Source organism: Phaenicophaeus curvirostris, chromosome 1 (genome assembly GCF_032191515.1).
Source record: "Phaenicophaeus curvirostris isolate KB17595 chromosome 1, BPBGC_Pcur_1.0, whole genome shotgun sequence".
In the NCBI taxonomy this organism is placed as follows: domain Eukaryota; kingdom Metazoa; phylum Chordata; class Aves; order Cuculiformes; family Cuculidae; genus Phaenicophaeus; species Phaenicophaeus curvirostris.
This window is the reverse complement of record NC_091392.1, coordinates 81,513,390-81,536,205: the sequence shown is the minus strand read 5'-3', so window position 1 is coordinate 81,536,205 and position 22,816 is coordinate 81,513,390. Positions and strand designations below refer to the sequence as shown.

Below are 22,816 nucleotides of genomic sequence, written 5' to 3'. Positions count from 1 at the left end.
GCGGTTGGAAGACTTCTATGTGATCTTCCTTTTAGCTATGTAGTGGATTATGCATACGCAAAATAAAAGTCTGTCAGCAAAGTGGAAAGTAAGGAGGAGGCAGAGGGAATATTGAAATTGCTTGGTTTTCATTTTATTTTAGCTATTCTTTCTCCATAGCTTCATCAGCTTGGAGGGTGCTCTGAGGCTTGGCCTGTAATTATTTTTTATTTAGTAGATAGACACACTTCTTTAAAAATGCATAGTTTAGTATGTGTATAACTCTGCAGCATATATAACACTCTCACTACTTCTATGAATGTAATTTGAGGAGAAAAACAAAGTGTTTGAAGATATTTTTCCCCATAATTCTGAGAGTACATGTCTGGCTTGAAATTACATGACTAGCATCCGCTACAGACTTCTGTGAATGGTACTTGGGAAAGTGATCCATGTAAATACTAACAGACTTACCATACCTGCCTGCTTTGTAGAGCAAGGAATTATATTTCATTATCACCTTAGGTTCCTTGTACACAAGGAGGGTATTTTTTGTAAGTTGAGAACAGTATTTTGCTGCCTTACATTTGGCAAAGAAGTTTCCATTTGCTTTGATGCATTGTTAGAAATCTTTTAAAAGATAAATTATTTGGTCACTTTTGTGCCTGTTTAGTGGGCTTTAAAACAGTGTTGTGATGCATAGCATAATAGTTTTCAAGCTTGAACTTCGGCTTTTTGCTGAGATGCATAAACAATCGCATGAGTGTTTTGCTGTTTGAATTGTGGTGTGCTTTTGTGTAACTGGCAAAAGACTCTAACCAGCTTTCCTTCGAGCATTTGTGTTTGTGTGTGCTGAATTGATGGGAAATGGCCACTTCTGAGCAATGGGCAGTTATTTTGTGACAATTTGGATCAATTAGCAAATAGGACCAGAAGCATGTCACATGGTCATCTACAAGTGAAAATAATGAGCACCTTTTGGAGTAAATGTAGATGCTGTATTTGTAGCACTAGTAACATTTTTTTTTTTTCTTTAGGTTCTTGATTGTTACAGACCATTTGCTGAAATGTCCAGAGTTGGTAAAAGCCCTCTATGCCAAACTGAGCAATCAAGAAAGGTAACCCCAAAAACCGATGTGGCTTTTAGTATTTAGCATTCCATATAGAGTATCCTGTTCACATGATTGAAAAACTGTGTGGTTTCATAGTTGGCACAAAATCTCTAAATACATGTTTCTATGTCAGTAATGGTTTTAAATTGGTTGGTTAACATTACAGCTTAGCCACAACTGGCAGTGATTTATGTAGGGTTGCAGAATCCAGGTTGGCGCCATTACTTGGTAAAGAATTACTTGCAGAAAAAAAAGAAGACAAGATTTCATGCCTATGTCTTGGTTTCATAAAAGGACCACACCCTCCAATGTCTTATGGCTCTGTTTGAAATGTCCTTAGCTGTTCATGCTCCTGTTGTAATTGCAAGAAATTAAAAGGAAACATTTACTGAAGTTTGCAGCATATCTAATACTGGTTAGCAGAACTTAAAAATCATAGATGCACAGATGTCCAAGATTACTTAATATTTTGGTATTTCTACTATTGACAATATAAAATACTTCAACAGACCTTCACCTTCAAAGAAACTAGCTAGTTTTCCTTTAGATGTTTGGGTAAATGCATGCTGAATTGATGGGCCACTGCTGTAATTGTAGAAATGCTCATTTAAAATTGCTTTGATAAAGAATTGAGGTAGATAACAATTATTTTCTTAGAATAATCAGCTGTGGGAAATTCTCTACTATAATTCTACAGCTCCTCCAACTGCTTGAAGATACTGTGATTCTGTTTATGTATTCAACATGGCTACTTTGTTCCTCATTCACCCAGAGAAACTGCAAGTTCCCTATGTAGATTTTGCAGGTGAAATACAGCAGTGGGCTTTTTCACTGTGTGTTTTGCTGTGATTAAAGCCATGGTGTGATTACAAATGGGAGTACAGACACTGATCTTAGAGATTTTAAGGAAACAAAAGGGATGATAGGCCAAGAAAGTATATATGATAAGTTGAGAACCACAGAATGAATATTATTACCATATAGGTATGGGATGGAAAACAAATGGGAATAGTAAGAAAAAGAAATACTATTTTCCTCCTTTATTGAGGCTAGCCAAATGGGAACAAATATAAGCTGTGTGCTTACTGTGCTTGAAGGTATTGGCTCTTTAACCAGTTAGCAAGAAAGTCTGCTTTAAGTCAATGAGCTAGATTTAGTTCTTCTGGGGGATGTTGTGAATGTTTGTATGTTTTCATAACCCCCTTGAGGACATCCAGGAGTGAGTTTGGGTGTTCAGTTGTGCTTAAAGCAATAGATGTAATCATTTTCTTGAAAGTTCTCAGCTGGATTTTTTGTATGCACCGTACTAAAGACAGCAATCAGCAACCTCAACTGCATGGATTTTGGCGTAGGCATTGTGTGGATGATCACATGTAGGATGGCTAGTTGCAAAGTATTGGCAGAATTTGTTATCAATTTCAAGCAAGTAAACTCAAGTTTTCCAAAAACATAATCACAGTATAGTTTATTATGAATTTGATACTGCTTAATTTACTGTCAAGCATATGGAAGTAGGTGATGTAAAAAACAACCTTTTGCATCTGAGCTACAGAAGAAAACCCTGCTGTGGCATCTTTCTGTATAATGTTAACATATTTAAGAATGCATTCTTTTGAGATATGCGAGGAGACTAATCCAATTCAGATAAAAACATTCTGACTGTCATTAACTGGAGAAAAAAAGTAACCATTTAAACCGAAGCATAGGGAATTTGTTGCTTCCAAATGAGACAAGGAGCCTTCACCGCAAGATTTGGCACATTGGGTGTCCAATAAGGCTGACTAAGTCATATGAATGAAGAATGGACAGATGTGGTACTGAGGTGTCTGGGGAAAGCAGCTTGAGCTCATGAATATATGGTAACTTGCAGTTACAGTTTTCTCTATCATGCACATTAAATACGCTTACTTTATATGTATTTACTGAAATGAAATTAACTATGCTGAGAAAGTTTGTGAGCACATATGTTAGTGGTGACTCCTAAAGTTGGCAGTTGCCTTAGATAACCAAAGTGTATGCTGTTGCATAACCGCAGTTATTTGCACTATTCACAGTATTTGCACTATTCAAAGTATTTCCTGTAATTGAAATCTAGTGTATTTGTGATAAAGAGGCCATAGTGTATGCCATGAAGTTCTACAATTTCTTGGTGTAGAAGTGGATGTGGAATACGGATTTTCAATCAAAAGAAAAATTACTGACTTCTGGAAAATTTTCTCTTTCGTTTCCAAATAAATATAAGCACTTTGTTGCATATCTGAATTTGTAAATGGCTTGAAATAAATATTGTGATAATGTGATCAGCTCTTTTAATGGTATTCTGGATTTGAAAAATGTATGATGATATGACAGTGCCTGCTGTTTCTCTGCGAGTGATTATTGCAGAAACACATAGCTACAGTACTGAGCCAAAAGATTGTAGATTCTTGAATTCTTTGCCAGATTTGAGATTTCCCTGCACGTGTGTGCAAGTATTTGCCAGAAGTATTTCAAAAAAGCCTTCTTAGCTTCAATCCAACTTAGCCTTGAGCACGTACAATGCAAGGTAATGCCTTGATAGTCTTAATTACGTTGTAAAATCTTCAAGATGATTAAGTCTGGTTTTTCCCTTCTAAGAAGAGGTCTTGCTTTAATTAACAGCAAGAAAAATGCAACTGAATAGTTTAGGTGTTTTTGAGATGCTCAGCTACTTGCATTTTTAGTTTTGATTCTTGTGTTGTTTCATGTGAAGTGTTCTCAGTGAATGGTGTAGCCATTGAATTACCAGCAGGGAAATGGGCACTCAAATAGTATGAGTGGTATTGCTTCTTGCTAGTGTTCAGCTATAGGATTGGTAACATCAATGTTCTGGTGGGCTTTTGTTTAGTAATGCTCACAGACACAGAATAGTTGAAGGTAACATTGGATTTAAGTCCTTCACAAATTTACCAGATTTCCTTTAAGAGGAAGCTCACGAGTATCATTCAAAGATGAAAGAATTGAAAACTTTGACGAAGAACCTAGTGTATTTCATAGAACCATTGCTGTCAGTGAAATATTTCATGAAAGACAAGTTCCAGTCTTGGGGAAAGAATGTCCCAAGCGTCTGGCACCTACTAAGAGGTTATGAACCAAGCACACTTGATGCAAAAATTGTTTGGCAATAATAAATTTGATAGAGTTTTACAATACTAATTTTTGACAGGCTTACTAAAACTTCACTTTATTTTATAATAAATGAGCTTCCACATTTAAATTACACTTTACTGCTATAGTTTGCTGTCTCCGTTAGTCTGCAAATAATGATTGCAAATACTTTATGGTAGTTGTTCTAAGTTCTTAACAATTTGGTCAGCTTCAGGAAGAACTTATTTAGATTGGGCTAGAGGATAAAAAGGCAAGAAATTGACAAAAACTGTTCTTAAGTAGTGCCTAAAAAAAGGGAAGATGATACAGCATGATCATTTCCAAATAGAGATAGAGTCACAAATATAATATAACAAATTATAGTTTAGATACTGAACTGTTACAGAAATTGATTATGAGGTGTGCTAAAACTGGTACTAACAGTTGTCAGTGTCTCATACTTAAATATAGGCAAACAAATAGGAACAAGCTTTGTCATCTGAATGGCTAAACAGTTGTGAGATAGTTTAAAAGAAAGGAGCAAATTGCATTGTGTGGGAGAACTAACATGGGTGAGTCTTGGGAGAAAACTGGGAGAAACAATAGAAGAAAGGAGTGCAAGGGAACTTGCACCAGAACAAAAAGCATTCCTCTAAGGAAATTGTTGGCTGAGTTGCAAGACTTGCTTGAAATTCAGGCAAAAGATGGGCATGTCCTGAATGACTGCCTGGAAGAAAACTCAGGAAAGCCATTTTGACGTGAATGTATGGAGAGGGAAAACAGACAGAAAGAGAATGGAAAACTTTAAAAGAAATAACATTTTAATTGACATTTTAATGTCACTCCTATTTCTGTGGGAGGATTCTGGTTGTCTAAAAGGGCACCTGATTATATTGAGAGATGAATAACAATGCAAAAAAATTCCCTATTGGCAACAATTTTTTGTCTCATTGATACAGTTTATGGAACTACGTAGTGGCCCTCTGACATTTATACAGAAAGATCGTTTGTCACTTTTAAATGCATATTATTTGGACTATTGGTGCAACAATAGCGGTCTGGCATTCTGTTATGTGGGAGATAATATTTTATTGGAATAATTCTCATAATCATAAAGTCTGTGAGCAGCCTGTTTTCTTAGCTGAGCACATGCCTGAAAGGCTCTAAAATTGGTAAAAAACAGTATGTAAAATCTAGTCCTCTCTTGAGGATGAATGACACATCTATGCATTTAACTTGATTTTGTATAGGATGCCAAATCTGAAAGCCTTCATTCAGTTAGGGATGTTGGGATACTGGACTCTGGTAGTTTGTAGATGGGCAGGTGTGTGGTACCCAACTGTAACCTGCAGAACAAACAGAACAACTGTTCTGTGTTGGTGCTCAGTCACATATGTAAGCAGAGCCTGTGAGAGAGGTTACCAGTGTTTGACAGCCTTCTGTCTGGAGTCCACCCTTCCTCAAATGCGTTTGGTGCATATCTGTGCTACCGTGCTGAAAAAGGTTTTTGTCCTCATTCAGATAATTGTTTAAAGTATGTATTGATGACATTGAGGACTGAGTTCAGCAAGAACTGAGTAGATGTTACGTGATTAATAGGGGTGGGGTTTTGGAGGTTAATAAGGCAGTGACCGTGCTTTTTCCACAGAAAAAGACTTTTCTCTCCCCCTTGTGACAACATGCTTGGTAAATTTAAGAAAAAGCATCTGAACTATTCCACATGTTTAAATGTCAGTCCTTCCATCTGAATTGCAAATGTTTTAGTGAAAGAAAACCATGAGCCTGCTCTTGAATTCATTCAATAAATAGTGCTCTTTCAGGCTGAGAGAGTTACAGTCGACTTCACTAACCCATGTGCTCCTTTGCGCTGGAGTTGAACGGGGAAGCTGTGGGAGGGCCTCTGCCACAGTGAAGTCCTGCTTCCACAAAATACTCACTATTTGCCCAAACAGCATAAAGGGATATTGGAAATAAAATTACTTTGAAGCTGTTAAATGACCAAAGTACATTTTATAGAGCAGTTTCATTATGTATCCATTTACTAACAGGTATAATACACTGAATAACTTTTACTGCATATAATAGTAATTAACTTGGATTTACTGTAGTCCATCAGGTGGCAATTATAAAACAGCCGTAAGGAACTGAGTGTGCATATCAGTTTTTATTTCCCCTGTTTCTGCTCAGAGTGGGTTTGGGATTGGGGAGGAGAATTAGAGAAGGCTTGCATGCAAGGCAAGGGCCACAAAAAGCTGGTATTTTCAAACGGAAACTGTCAAATAGTCTGTGTTTATTTTGCTGAACTTAACAACAGCTATTAAGAGCTGTTTTGGTGGAAATTTTAGACATATGGAATATGCATTCACGGTAGTGTTATGTCAGGATATAAGAAATTAGAAATTGAAATAGACTTGAGAAAAATATTGACTGACTGTCTGGCCAGATTGTATTAATTGAATGATGAATTAAATTAATAGCGTACAAAAATAAACCAGCTAACAGGAGCTGACTGCCACTGTTGGTAAGACTTCTTAGTTTTTAAAGATCAGCTCTGTTACTGGCATGCTAATTTTGTATAATTTTTAACAATTGTATCTGCTTATTCTACTGATAATTCTGTATGGCTTAGTGAATTTGTATTGTATCTGCTTATTCTACTGATAATTCTGTATGGCTTAGTGAATTTGATTAACAAGTTGTTTTCTGATTCTAGAGTTATTTTGTTAGAGCTGATGACGGCAAAAGTAAGTGAGAAGAACCTAGCTACCAGTGAAGAAATGAATGTGATGTCCAGAAATGCTGACTTCCTTGCAGGCTGTTTCCGAAAGAAATGTGAAGCTGTGCTCAAGTTAACTTCTGCAGCAGATGCAGAAGATGAGGTATGTCTGATAAGAAACATTATAGGACTAAAATCTGAAATGATGAATCTTCATTGCCTCTATTAACCAAGTGGCATTTGATAACGTTCTTAGTTTACTTTGTATTGGGAAAGCAGTGGTAGAGTTCACAGGAGAATCTGTAAGGCAGCAGTCTAATTTTGCTTTTGATCTGAAGGTGACAAAAATACGGTACTTTGAGATAGGAATAAATCTACCACATTGTTAAAGATCTAAAAATTTGAAGATGTTCAAGTTGTCGCATGTTTGGATGTTTTATTATGTTCATACTGAGGATCACATCTATAATTTATTTGGGTTGTGAATTTTACTTTAATCAAAACACAAATCAAAACTTAAAATAATTACTTTATTTATAGGTCGGAAACAGCATGTCACTTTTTTTTTTCCTCCACCCCATAAAATTGGTATAAAAATGAAGTATTTTTCTAGTAAAGTAAATAAATCTTGTTTGTTTTTTATTAAAAAAACTTAAATAACTGATGATGACTTCATAATTGGTACATCATTAAGGTCCAAAATACTAGTGCTTTTAAAATGCATTTGGCTGCTTGTAAAGCAGTTAGGTCCCAAACAGATTGGGAATGGATCATCAAGTTTTGATCATGGAGAGCTGTCGTGTGTGTGTGAACAGCTCAATGCAGCAGAGCTATCCTCCCTGTGAGGGCAGGCTTTTGTTACTGACTCCTCACAATTTCCCAGTAATTTGGGGCTCTCTGGTGGACCATGTATAGCTCTGACAAGGCAGAACTCCTGGGGCCAGCTAGCATCCACAATATCGAGTTGCAGAGCACGTTGTACTCATAGTGGCTGATGACTCCTGTCTCCAGAGCACCCAGACACTTGCCCGAGTTCCAGTACACTTGGAAGAAGTTGGTTATTACTTCAGACTTAATGAACTGCTTCTGTTGAAGATGACCACAATGAAGACTCTTTGCAGGCTAAATAAGAAGGCTTTTATGAGTCCCAGGCAGTTTGCGGGTTGCACTTCGGGAACCTCTGATACAGATCTGAGTCCTGGCTGCCCTTTTTTTTCCTTTCCTCCTTAGGAAGTATCCAAGAATTACTCTAGAAATTTCTTCCCAGGGTTTTATACCACTATCTCTCCCTTTCTCTTAGCTCATCATCTGACTCAGTTCAGCAGCTCTTCCATCCAGATTTGAACAGAGGAACAGATTATTTAAAAAGCACAAAAGAACCCACACATGCTTATGTACATTTGAAACTTGATACTTTCAAAAAAAACTCATTAAACATCTCTGATTGGGTTCCCCCACCAACTTTCCAAATTGTGCGGTGTTTTGGGTTTTTTTTTCACCCTTTATCACCTTTACAGGAGAAAGCTGATAGAGCAGAATACTTGCTTTCTCAGTTCAACAACAAGATGCATCTCAAACCCCAAGATATTTTGAAGTCTGACAGGCATCTTGATGTCAATATAAACTAAAAAGTAAATAACTAAATAATTGAAGAGCTTCTAAATAAACATGTTTTGAGACAGACTCAGAAATTCCTTATAAAGAGATGAAATAAAAACTTAAAATCCAGGAAAGGATTTTATTTTGCAAGTATGGTTGAGAGTTACTGAAAGCAAACTGATGTTGAAGTCAGGCTTATAATGGAAAAGCTATTTTAAACGTTGGTTTAAACACTGCGGAAGCATATGAGTAGCTTTTTATTGGTTTGAGATGGAAGCTACAAGACCTGAGGTTCCTTAGAAAAAAAAAGGTAGTGTATACTCACAATAAATTAAACAGTGCATAGGACACCCAGACAACATTTTGGGAGTCAGGACAGTTCAAGGACTGTTCCCAAAAGACAGTTTTCAGATGTGGCCTCACAATTTTGGAGTCTATGATGGCTCACTAGTACAGACATAGCCTGACTAAGAGACTTGGCTTCAGGGCCACAAAAGAGTCCAGGCAGAGTTTAGTTTAATATCACAAATATTAATGCTTAAAGCATTTTTAATGACGGAGTCTACATGCAGAGTTGTGGGGTTTTTTCAATTAAAATATTTACATAATGAAGGGGAAATTGGTGCAATTTTTGGTAATTTTTAGTATGAAAAGAAAGTTTTGTGAATTTAAGCTGAAATTTCTCTTTTCCCATGGCAAATATATGTTATGAATCAATATGCACAAGATGCATGTACTCACACTTTTGAAAAATTGTTATTGTCATTGGTCTTTATTTATTCAGTTATTATGACTTCTATTTCATGCTCATTAAATGAGCCACATCTCCCACCAAACAGCAATACTCAACTTTATCATACATCATGCTTATGTGAGAGAAAGTTAAAAAGTTAACTATCAAGCAGGGCAAGTCCTACAGTAATGTTCTCAATACTGCTGTCCCAGCACCTTCAAGTTGGACAGAGACCTCCTTCTGCTAGGCGCAAACAAATGTTTTTTTCCAAGAACTTGAAGCCATGGAATACTTGGAAAGTAACCACACAGGATAAAAAAAAATTAAAAAAGGGAAACAAAACCCCCAAGAATGCAATGGGGAGAGGAGGGAAAATAAGAAAAAAAAAAAAAAAAGATGGAATTGTCACAATACATGTCCTCCTCCTGCTGAGCTGATACCTTTTCTGGAAGCAGCCAATTAAGTTTTCTAACATAACATAACTAAGTTGGCGGAGGTAGGGAGAAGCTGTGCTTCTTGGACAGATAACAGATTGCTATCCAACTATCACCTCTTCATGAAGCTAATTTCAGTATCTTTTCATAACACCTTTCAACATACATTTTAAATTCTTGTGCCCAGTTAAACTAACAAAAAAATCGGCAAGTATAACACTGTGTAGCATCACATAATAGCATATAAAGATCAATATTTTTCATTTTGATAGTAAATCAGCCATGACAGCCATTCTCAAGAGTTTCTACAAATGAAACTATTATAGGTTAATTTTGTTTTAACAATGAAATGCTTCTGACTACAGGTGTATTAGCTAACACAATTTCAACATCCCATTGTAGTCAATTGGAAAGATAGAAGCTAGATCTGACTTACTTTAAAATATCTTTTTAAATATCTTACTAAGAAAGTACATTAATGACACTTCTAAAACTAAGTGTTATTAATGAATGAGAATCAGTGATTAAATTCTATGTTTGAAGAAAACATGCTAATTTTTGTTAAGATGTTTAGTTTCCTGGCTATTTCTCTTTAAAAAAAACAAAAAACAAACCCTGAAAACACTAAAACTTTATCTATATGAGAGGGATCAAGAACTGAAGACCAACATGACCTGGAACTGCCTGCTCACAGTACGATGACTTAACACAGCACAAGTAAGATCACTACAAGTTTAGTTTGTCACTGCTTTTTCCCAAAGATATTGTTAGATCTTCAAAGAAAGTAATTTAAAAAAAAAAAAAAAGAAATGGAGAGGAGGTGAAAAAAGGATAAGTCTGAGAAAGGAAAACCCATACCTCGTGGTGTCTGCTGCTGCAAAGCTTGCATTATGTACATGGATGATGGGGTACACATAGGCAGCAAGAGTCATTGTTCCTTACTGGTATGATTTACAGTTGCCTACTGATACTTGCTTACTTTACTATTATAAAGCATCTAACCTTTTTGTATGCAAGAGAAGCGTTGAGTATATGAGCTGAAAAGGCTTTTGGCTCGTAACAATGCAAAATGGATTAAAACTTGTAAATACCTGCTTACTGTCTGTGAAATACAGTTGGGATGTTCTTTGTAACAATGACCAACGTATTCAGAGGCTGGTTATGTGCTGTTGAAAGCAATTCATTGAGTAACTTGAGGCAATACCTGCACCTTCCTACACCTGTGTCAGCAAAAAAAGAGAAAATACAGCTTTAGGGCCTGGACCTTTTGCTGATTTGTTATCTTCAATGAGCATAGGAAGAAGCAAAGAATGGGTATAATTGTAGTACTTAATTACTGTATGCTGTTGTTGATTATTTAAATTGTTATACACATTATATGGATTCAAAAATATTATACTGTTGGTACGTAAACATCTTTCTGTACTCAACCAGACAAGGCAGGAATAGTTATTGTGACCTATGTCTGAGCCTTTTCAAGGCTACTTGCAGTTTATGTACCACACCTTTTGTGGAATCGTCTTGCAATCACAGTCTGGTTCTTGAGCAATATGTGGTGTTGCAAATTATGCCATACGCTCTTAAGGTAGTTTCTGTAAGTGCTGGATTGTCATTATGAGCACGCATCAACATAGTCTGTGAGAAAAAATAGTTCTCTGGCTGAATAAATAATATGCAAATAAAACTGTCTCTCTCATACCTAACCAAAATGCTGCATATCCGATCCCAATCCTATTTACCCAAGAATAATGTAAATTCTCACAGCCAAAGTTCATTTGACCACAGAACTTCACAGAATTCCTGCGGATAACAAATTGGTGTCTTGCAGGCGGTGTTTGTGTCTTTAAAGCAGGATGCTCCTACTGAATAAACTCAAAAAAAAACCATTTATACAAAAATAATTTTCTCAGCTAGTAATTTTCTGTATTTCTGCTTTTGGAAGCCACTGTGTTTTTGTTAAAATTTCATCCCTTATGGCTCTGTTTTTGTTTCCCCATGATATTTTCAGGGCACATGTAATAGTGTTTTATTGTAGAAAATAAATCATTACAATGTTTTACATTATTGTTGCAGAAAGATGTCCTTATTTTATATAAATTTATTCTTGGCGGTTTAGAAGACCTGCAAAGAACCTGAGGTGCTGAGAGATTTTGTCCTCTTTTTAGATCATCAGTTTTCTTCTCGTGGTATCCTTCCTAAGCCATTTTCAGAAATATAATTTCCATTTACAGGAAGCACTGGTTGCAATTCGTCTTCTTGACGTTCTTTGTGAAATGACATCAAACAACGGGCAGCTGGAACACCTACAGGCTTTGCCTGATTTGCTTGAGACAGCCATAGGTGAGTGAAAAACCACAAGGTTTGTTAACTGTTAGCTTGCTCCAAATCATGTTGCTCTGTGAATGAAAACATATTTTTCACGAGTGGTCGTAATTATTATTCTGACCTTTTAATAAAATAAATAAATGGGAGATCGAGTTAATCTGCATTTTCAAATATTTGATTTGTTCCTGGAGCTTTTCTGCTTCTCTGCTTGGTCTGTTGGCTCCAATTACCCAACAGAGCCTTGATTCAACTGTCAGCAATGTGCTGTTTATACAGTAAGAGCTGTGCAAAGGACAGCTGTTGCCCACGTTCTTCCACTGGCTGAATGTGTGTGGAAGAATTCCTCAAGAAGTAGAAAGAGGACTTTTCCATGCCTCTTCCCTTCTGTTTCCTATATTACTGAAAACTGAAACTAAGTACAGTTTGAATTTTCTTTACCAAATTCAGTGACTTTTAACAGTCTGTTTGAAAGAAGCTTTATTCTGCAAAGAAACAACAAGCAAAGGGCTGTACACAAAGAAAATCAAGCCAGGATGCTCTAGAGTAACCGTATATACTCAGGGAGGAAGGAGGGGAAAGTATACATATACTGGCCTATGTCTTCCTGTTAGCACTTTCTGAGATTGATGTATGTCACTGTTTTCTGAGGAAATTGTAAAAGTTTATGGATTTTAAAGGGAAATATGTAATATGTTGGCTAAAAAGAAAAGGCCAAAACAGCTGTTAACTATGGCTATTTTAAGATGTTCAGAGGGTCCTTGCTGTAAAAGAAATAAAACCACAACAAAAACCCCAACCAAAACCAACCCAAACGAAAAATCCCAACCAGACATCTATTTTTGATGTCAGGTTCATAGTTTTATTGCTTACTGTAAGATGACTAACAAGATGATCTATTTTGTGCTTGCGTGTGTGTGTTTTGAGAAAACTCATAGTAATGCATTGTGTCATCTGAATGCTTATGGAAATCTTTGAACTAAACAATAACTTCAAGGAGCCACAGATCGGTTAAGTTTAGAAGCCTATAGGCCAGTGCTCTCAAGCCGCACACAGACTGACTTTTCTCCACAGTCTTTAGGCTACTGAAAAAAGTGCAGGCTAGAACATTGTTAGCACATGCACCCTATGTATTTTTTACAGACCTTCAGCCGACAGGAATTTATCAGCTTGTATGGTTTCTCTTCAAGACAACCTTTTTGGCCAAAGGACTTCTGTATTCCTGCATTAGCAACAAGTATGAAAAATGGTATTGATATGTTAGATCACCTTCACTCTTCAATTCTGAAGTCAGAAGAATAAGGATGGGTAGCGCAAAAGATTTTCATGCAATAGAGCTCTTGATGAAGCAGTTGTTCTCTCCAGTTTATACCACGAGAAATTTCCTAATGGAAATTACTAAAAGGTTGATGGAAAGATCTGAAAAATATCTGAATGCTCTTTAAGCATCAACTAAGTAGCATGTTTTTCTGTTTTCAGTAATTGTTGGATTAAGTTAATTGTAACTTACATGAAGCATCCTGGGGACAATGGCATGCCAGGACATTTATTAGTATTGCAAGTTGCTTAGAGGAAAAATACTTATTAATTTTTAAGTATAGAGACAGCCTTTAGTGAATTGGCTTCTCGGCTGTATGGTCTCTCAGGTGTTCATATGATTTCAGCTTTTCTTCTGGGTGTGGTCTCCTTATGGAATGTTGGTTTTGCTGATTTTCATTTCCCTTCTGCCTCCTTACTCTCTGGAGCATTGTAGAAAAAAAAAAAAATCCTAATTGCTGTAAATTAGCATTTACCTTACAGGAACATTAGTATTTCTAAGTTGACAAGACTACAGCGCTGAAGGATTTGTAAAGATGTGTCAAGGTCCTAGAGGAACTCAAAATCTTTCCTTATACTACAGAGCTAGGAGCAGACTGGAAAAGAGAAGAAAAAGTAATTCTGGGTTTAGTATGTGTTTAGTGTGTGTGACAAGTTTGAACTTCAGGAAGACTTCTAAAAAACTTTCTTTATAGAAATATGTTTATCATGCCTACTAATTCTGACTTGTCAAGTAGGGACAAACAGCAGAAGCCTGCAGACTTCAGACACCTCAGTGTGTAAAAATGATGCAAAAATAACTTCTGACCTTGGGATGGCCTTGTATGCTTATACTGGCTTGAATTAAGAAATTAAAATTAAGAAGACTTTCAAAGTTCTTTTGACATATTGCTGTATATCTGGAATTATGTTGATTAACTTTGAACCTAACAATTAGCAGTAAAGCTCTGTGCAAAGGGATACTAATTTTCATGTGGTAATTAATTAAAATATTCTTGTTTTATGTAGATACCCTGAGGTTAACTCATCTTGCTGGGAAGCAGGCTGTAAATATTTTCACCGCCACACATGCTATGACAGGGCAGGAAGAAATTTCACATCCAGCTGTGGGTTTTAAATCTCATCTCATTCGTTTGATTGGAAATTTGTGTTACAAAAATAAGGAAAACCAAGACAGGGTAAGTTTATAACTCTTTCTGGGAGAACTGACATGTGAACAGGTGTGTATGCTTGACCATGACTTTACTGATGAAAATACATGGCTGATTTACAAATAGAGGCTATAATTGGTCTTGTAAAGGAGATAGATTTTTTTTTTTAATTATTATTATTTTTTTTAATGCCTTTGAGTTACTGTAACAGGAGTGTTCAACTTCTAATAACAATGTAATGTGTACATTTCTACCTTTTACTTCAGTCCTATAGGCAGCAAGCCAGTGCTTAATTCCTTTATTGTTTTCTTGTTTGCACTTTCTTTGAAAAGAAAATGTCTGAGACTAAACCTCAACTTCACTTCGAAGGGAAATGGATGGGAATTGTTGCATAAACTTAACTAATTCAAAGATAAAAAATTCTCTAATGCTTTTTCCCTCCCCCACCCCTTAAGTGTTTTTTTCATACCACTTCAAAAATGTAAGTCAGCTTTCATCAAATCACTTTGAACTCGATGTTTAGAATTCCTGTTTGGAAAATTAGTTTTGTTTTTACAATGAGAAGAAAGAGGGAACAACAGCATCTATAAACCCCTTTTTCTTAGTTTGGTAAAAGATGTGGCATTCCTCCAAGACTTGTTAATGTAATTTAAGCAAGAGAAGCGGTAATGAAATAACGATGTCTTACAGTTCATCTGGGCACTTCCAAAAATCAAGTGGGTTACATGTCTCATTTGGCCTAAGCAACCAGATAGCGTATTACTGTAGCCTCAGCTTCAAATTTGTGAGTTTCTTCTTGTAGAGAAACCCTTCGTCTCTCGTATTTTCCTTTTCTCTTAGAAATGTCTTTCCTTATGGCAGGCTTCTCCTGGAAGGAAATTGTCTTGAATTGTCTTTGTTATTGGTATTTGTTAATTACTGTCAACAGAGAAATTTGGGATGGTTTTCCTTTCTATGTTTTTTTAATTTGAATCAAAGCTTTCACCTCCTCTCAAGGAAGCAATTTTTAAGCTACAAAATTAAAAACATAGAAGAAGGACTATACTGAAGGAGGAGTAAAGGATGTAGTAGGATTATTTTATCCCCGTCTTATGATGCTCAATCACTGTCAGCAAGTACCAAAAATACAGTAATTAATATTCGTTACTCTGCGGGAGGTTAAATGTAACAAGACATGATGAGCTGTCAAGACACTGAATAATGAAAAATTAATCTCGAGTAGAACCTTCTATTTACTAAATACTGGTTTTGTGTTTACTTCAATTTGGAGTTGCACTCGTGATTCTGTTTTGTACTGATGCTATCAAGTCTGGTTTCAGCTGCTGCACTGTTTATGAAGTTAGGCTTTTATAATGGCAGCAGAGCATTTTCATAGTGTATGAGGAGAGTGCTCCATTTGGTTGTTTGGTTTTCGGTATTTTTTTGTCTGGAGGGTAAAGAAATGGAAAATCTGAGGAATGTTACCTCTGTCTAACAAATGCTAATAATATGGTCATATAGATGGGACATAACGATCCTCCCTTTCCCAATTTCTGAAAAATATTATCCATCTTATTAATCACTCTTGCATGTCTCTGTCTCTGACCTGTTGTTATGTAATATGTGTTCATGTAAGTGAAATACATTTTTGTCGAATACCTTATGATAGTGGAGGTGAGAGGGTTGCTTTCATTTTCAAAGGGTTGATTTACTGCTTATTGTTCATTTTCACTGGGATTTTCGAAGGCCCCTGGGGCAATTAGGCATGCAGGCTTAGTTTTTTCAGTGGAAGTTGGGTATTAACTTGCCTTAAACTGCCCGCACTTATTATTACTTTATGATGTCTTGAAAATTACTTAGATTCTTGTGTGTGATATCATGGAACATTATTTGAGTCCTGTTGAAACTTTAGAAGTGCCAATATTATGATATTCTGTCTGTACCTTCAGTTTATTTCATACATTTAAACTAGTCCTAATAAATGCACTTGTCTTTTAAAGGCAGTTTCCATACACATGCTTGTGAGGACAAGGCAGGCAGCCGATATCATTCCACAGATAAGAAAACTGAAATTTTGAGATGGGAGTGCATTGCTCTAAGTGATGCATGTGTCAGAACTAGAGCTGAATGAGAATGGAGTTAGTTAGTTCCTGGGTTCCTGTGTGTCTCTTCACAGTTGTATCTCACAATATAGGTCTTAATTTATATCCAATGTTGGGTTAACATGGAGTTTACATTACTTTTGAATACAGAAAGTAATACAAGGTAGATTGTGTTACATATATGTATATATAACAAGCCAACTGACCAATACATCAAAGAGACCTTGGGTCTTACCGTTGGCTATTCCTTTTGTGTGCCTTACCATGTGAATGGTAGGCACAAGCTGGGGAAGTGGCTTTCCCTTTAGTCAGTTCAGCTGGCTGCTTGGCATGAGAGGGTTTCACATCACTTACCAAAGGCTCTTGAACAGCACTGCTAATATTCTGACTCTTTAATGAACTGAGGCTTTCATGCTTGTTTTCTGTAATATTTTTCTGTAATTTCCAGTTCCAGTAGAGCTCTTTTCGCAATAACAATAAAAATGCATTAGTAAATAAAGTAATAGCACTACTACTAATAAATAATAAAAAATATAGCCTCTATTTTTATAATAAAACCTTGGTGTTGGTCTGCCTGACTTGTTTTGAAAACATATGTAGTCCCAAAAGACTTGGAGCTCAAACAGTGACTTGGGCTAAGCCGTCAGGGTAGCTCTTAAGCCAGCCTACACCTCACATGGTGTGTCTCCTGAAGTATGACGGCACAGCCCTACTGCATGGGGCATTAGTGACAGGGTTAAAGCAACAGAGAATGCCTGGAGTGGGAGGATAATTGCTCTGTTTATAGTCTCCACCTGCTTTAAGAACAATAATTGCAGGGAACTAGTGTGCTGGTTTATTGGCAGTGTTGAAAAAATCTTGTATTGCTTTGGAATAGAGGAATATCTTTCTAGTGCTTTAATGTTTCTTCACTTTCTGTTTAGAACAGTTCTTTGTTTTTAAAAAGCATTCTTTAGCTTATACTCTGTTAGCAGTAGGAATGCATTCTTTGCGTCTTTTTTTCTTCATAGTTTTATTTACACTTCTGTGATATGTTCTTAAGGGAGTGTGTAGACACTTAAGCTGTGAATTGAGATGCAGTTATTAAAATGGGTCCTGCTAGGCTTACTGCCTACTTGCATGTTTTCCAAGGTTTGCTATTTGTACAAGTGTCTGATAAAGTGTTCCTTTCAGACTGGTAGCTGTTAGGTGCACGCGTGTCCCAGTGATCTGCACACACTGCATGAAGAGAAGAATAAATAAAAGTGCTGTATTTAGGACACTAAGTATTGAGCTAGTTCTCTGCTGAACTGCCAAAAGCCTGCAAGGGATGTGCAGTTCTCCTGTGCTTTCTCTCTCTGTAGGAGGAAGAGATGTCAAGAGTTATTGTCGTACATGTGTGGCAGTCCTGTAGCTTGCCTCTTATTGTGACTCCTTCACAAAGGTGAAATGTATGTTTTTATTAAATATACTGGAAGGAAGGAGGTGAGTTTTCAGGCCGAGGAGGGGGTGGAAGTTTTGGCTGGTAGCTGATGAATGAAGTTATCAGACAGAAAGAGTGAAAATTCCTCCATCATTCCCTCACCTTGTTTGACTTGCCATCTAAACAACTCAGTTTTATCAACTTGACAGGATTTATACTGTTTCCTTGGGGGAGGCTTTAGGCAATTCTTTTCCACTCTTGTGTTTAAAGCTATGAAGTGATAGATTCAGTGCAGCTCTTTCTGCTGGTTTAGTGTAGTAGAACTGTTTAAATAAAGAATAAAACTTAGGAAAGGAACGTAACTGGTGAAGTATACAGGATATAATCCTTTATTGTAGAAATGAAACAAGTGCAATGCAAAATAGGTGATAGCAAGTAACCTGCACCTCTGTTTCTTTGTTCATTTACAATAATATGTACTGGAAGGTGAGATTACCAGTCTCTGACTTATTGTGACAGATAGCACTGCTCTGCAGAGCCCCATTTCCTTTCCCTAAAGCTATGTGTTGTGAAGTATTGATGCAGTATGACTTGTTTAAAATATTTTATTTAATTGCAAATGCCATACTTGAATAAGCAACCGAATAATGTATACCTTCTGCATTGTTTCCCTTCCTCTCTTGCGAAGAGAGGAATTACATAGACTTCAATCACATAACCTTGCTGGAGTTAAACAGAGAACTGAAAGGAAGTAGAAAGCTTGACAAAGTTTAATTGCAGTCTTTATTGACTGTTCACTTTAGTTTGCTGTTACCTCTTAGATCATAATGGGGGAATATGAATTGCCTGGAGGGTTCTGTCCTGCAAAAACTATTCCTGAAGGATGCAGTGTTGTCTGGAACAAGCTAGACACGAGACATGAGCTGTGTTCCTTGCAGTGGGGAAGCAGCCAGCTGGCAGAACATCGGCATGTTGAAATCATGCTGTACTGTTGCCTTTGAGAGGGATCTTGAAGGGAAAAACTGTGACATTTCTCAATGCAAAGTTAAGCCTAACATAGTAAGAACACACCACTTAGCTTGAATTTGGTGCTGTATTCTGGTTGCATTGGCTTTGCTGTCTTTAACTGACTCTCGTTACTGATAGGCTAGGTAGTTTATTGCTACCTGCTTACTCTGTCTAGCAATACAATTAGTATGCTGGGAGAGTTTGGTATGTGCTGAAAGATGTCACCTGCAGAATAAGTGAATCGATGCATATATAATTTTGAGATGTGTCTTTTTCTTAATCAGCCTCTTAAAAGCAGAACTGATCCCCTCAGGTAAAGAAAGCAATCCTTACCATTATGCCAAAGACATTTTAGATACTGGGGATGCTGGTGGACCCAGTGATAGGATATTAATCTCAAAATGTGTATGTTTCATTGGTAAAATTGCTCTGTTGATTACTTAGGGGAAAAAAAAATTAAATACAGAATTGTCTTAGCTACTGATACAATCTTACCTAAATGGAGTCACTCTAATAAGGTGAACAATTTATGAGGAAACTTTTTCATGCATGTGTTTTTCATTTGAGGTGACAGCAATGCTTCCACCAATGTGATTATGTTGGTTTTTGTCAAAGCAGAGTTGAGAAAGGAAGACTACTGGGAGAAAAGATGGGGGGAAGAAGCTTCTGTAGTTAAAATTAATCTTAAAAAAGTAGCAAGTAAAACATCTGGATACTGTTTAATTTGTTTAATGTAACCTGGATTTTTTTAAATAAACATCTAAGCCAAATGGTTTTATATGAGACTAGCTCCCTAATTTGAAGACTGTTCTAACCAAAAGTATAAGCAAGATTTGACTTGTTTGGAATTTAGTTTTCCATTCTTTTTTTCCATTGGGGCAGGGTGTGTGATGAATCCAGTTAGAATCCAGTTAAAAAAAGGTGCCAGAATCCATAGATCAAACTGTCACCATTGCTCCTTAAGTTAAACTTCTTGCTGTAGTGATTACAAACTAAAGACAAATACTTTGTTTTATGAGGTTGCTGCAAAAATAATTGCATTTTTTGTTATTGTAAACTGTGATGCTTGTTTTGGATTAAACTTTTATTTAACTGTATTTGTGTAGTACACTCTTTTAAAGCACAAAATTTGCTCTTTATTTATGCTGATGGTGTTGTTTTCACTGTTTATTCTTTTTTTATATTACACTGTCAAATTAAACGTGGAAAAACTCCATATTCTAGCAATGTTGTCGGAGGAGTTCAAAAGGGGGCATAAAGCAATGGAAACTGATAGCAATACCAACCAAGCATTTAGCCTGGGGACCATCAATGAACCTACAGCTCGACATCGGTTCCAAAAATTTCATAATGAAAACTAAGGACTTGAAGATGAGGAGAGACACGGACATCCTTCTGCAATAGACAATAACCATTTGAGGGCTGTTATTGGAGCAGACCCATGCAAAACAACACAAGAGATAGCAGAAGAACTAAATGTTGACCATTCAACACTTGCTTGGCATTTGCACCAAATTGGAAAATTAAAAAACTCAATAAATCGGTGCCTCAGGAGCTGAACGAAAATTTAAAAAATCACCATTGCAAAGTCTGCTCTGTGCTCCTTTTGCACAACAAAAGTTATCTATTTCTTGATTGAATTGTGACATATGATGAAAAATAACAAACAACAGATGGCTTTCTGCGCAGTGGCTGGATTGATGTGAAGGGACAAAACACTTCTGCAAACCAGAAGTAGTTTATGGTCACTGTTTGGTCAGCAAGTGGAATCATCCACTACAGCTTCTTGGATCCTGGTGAAACCATCACAGGAGAGAAGCATTGCCAAGGAATTCACAAAGTGCATCAAGAACTGCAGTGTTTACATGTAACACTGGTCAATCAAAAAGGACCACTTCTTCTCCATGAAAACTTCTGACTGTATGTCTCACTAGTGACCCTGCAGAAGCTGCACAAACTGGGCTACGCAACCCTACCCCACCCAGCTCACTCACCAGACCTTTCTCCTACCAGTTACCACATTTTCAAGCCTCTTGACAAAATCCTGCAAGAGAAGGTTTTCCACAACCAAGCAGCAGTTCAAAATGCCTTTGAAGAATTAATCAGTTCCAGGACTCCAGAATTCTATGCTACCTGAACAGCCTGGTTTCTTGTTGGCGAAAAATGTGTAGATTCTAATGGCTCTTATTTCAATTAATGAATTTTATTCTTGGCTGAGATATACTGCTTTAAAGTTGGCTAAAAACGGCAGTTATTTTTGCACCAACCTAATACTTTTCAATGGTCTCTTTCTCACCTAAGGTTTTCAGAAAGACTGTATGAGCTAATCTGTTCTTTTGCTTCAGGATTAGTTTAACTTTTTAAAGTTATTACATTCTTCCTGGCATGGGAGAATTTGGAGTTACTTGCAGTGAAGAGCATCCCATGTTTTTCTGCATGTGCTGTTGAGAGAGAGAGAGAGAGAGAGAGGAGAGAAATAAACCACTTTGATTTCTTCATTAGAAACCTACATAATTGTGATTATTATATTTTCCTAATGTTAAACATAAGGCTGAAATGGAAGAGATTCTTGGTTTAGAGTTAAGAAAAAAAAAAGGAGGAACCTTTTGGATCTGGATGCTCTGACGTGGTGAGCTCCTGCGTACCTGACTGTCAAGTTCTGCATGATCCCAGTATTTGGATGGGGCTATTCTACTGTTCTAGCTGTCTGTATGTTTTAATGCTTTGCTAAGGACAAAACATTCAGGGTATTGCAGGACTGAGCCCTTTAATTGGTAAATTTTTGTCTAGGTATAGCAGTGTAAAAGTCAGCAGTAAAGCTTAAAATGGACTTTCTCACAGATGTGCTTTAAAAGCATAGTTTTTGCTGTGTGTGTGAGATCTACCTAACCGGTATAGAGATACCACAAACAAAAAAACTTTGGATGTCCAAGGGTATCTTTATAAGTACTGTTGCAAGAAATAAAGTGACTGTCTCTAGTCCTGGTCCCATACAGATTTTATGTTAGTCTTCAGCTCTGTTGCAAACATTAATTAAGTGCCAAGATTTTCATCCAATTGCTAGAGAGTGTCAAAGAAGAATCATGAGATCTCTAAGTGGTGGGACAGTATGAGTAATAAGTGGTTGGTGTGGAGTTTTTTTGCCCTGAGGTCAGAGGCGCATGCCTAGTGCAATATAGTTTGTAAAGTGCTGAATTATTTTTGTAATAATGTGATCTGTTTGTTGTTAGAGGCTAATACAAAACTTTATTCTGTTTCTGCCCGTTTATAGGCAACAAGTTAATGTTCCCTCTTATCTTGATCATATTCCTCCTTCCACCCCACCAGTTTTTGGCAATCAGTAGAGTTGATCCAGTTGATCCTTGTGACTTGTCCAGCTTGACGAATTTCACTTGAAGTCTTGATCATACAATGCATAGAAAATTTTCTCTTGTGAGGAATTTACATGCACTTAGGTACAGTCAGAGTTTCATATTAAAGGTAATTTTAGTAGTACATAAGCTATTTGGTGGGGGGGTGTGTTCAATTTTAAACAGCTTCAATTTGATGTTTAAATTGCATGCTACATAGCAACATCTTCTCATATTGTGTGTCTGGATATCCTTGGTGATTAGGTGAAGGCTGACATACACATAGCACCGTGCTTTCCTTGTTGTATGTTATTGGCCTGCTTCATGTGAAGGATTGCCATAATTGCCAACTAGCAGATAAAGGGGTATAAAGATCAATCTGTATATTATTTCTTTTTTATGAATCCTAGGCTGACTTTGACCAGACTTTGAATATACATAAATGTAAACTACATTGGCTTGTGCCAGTGTGAAGGTGTCTGTAGAATGGTGATTTTATGCCACATA

At 36.7% G+C, this 22,816-nt stretch overlaps 1 protein-coding gene across 3 annotated transcripts in view; it reads left to right on the top strand.

Moving 5' to 3' along the window:
- Nucleotides 1-22,816, top strand: part of ATXN10 (ataxin 10) — a 351,563-nt gene that overhangs the window by 44,073 nt on the left and 284,674 nt on the right. For all 3 annotated transcript variants that reach the window (XM_069864404.1, XM_069864403.1, XM_069864405.1), the window contains exons 6-9: nt 1,017-1,097; nt 6,910-7,075; nt 11,910-12,018; nt 14,326-14,495. In XM_069864404.1, coding sequence (XP_069720505.1) covers nt 1,017-1,097; nt 6,910-7,075; nt 11,910-12,018; nt 14,326-14,495 — 526 coding nt within the window. The remainder of the gene's footprint in view (nt 1-1,016; nt 1,098-6,909; nt 7,076-11,909; nt 12,019-14,325; nt 14,496-22,816) is intronic.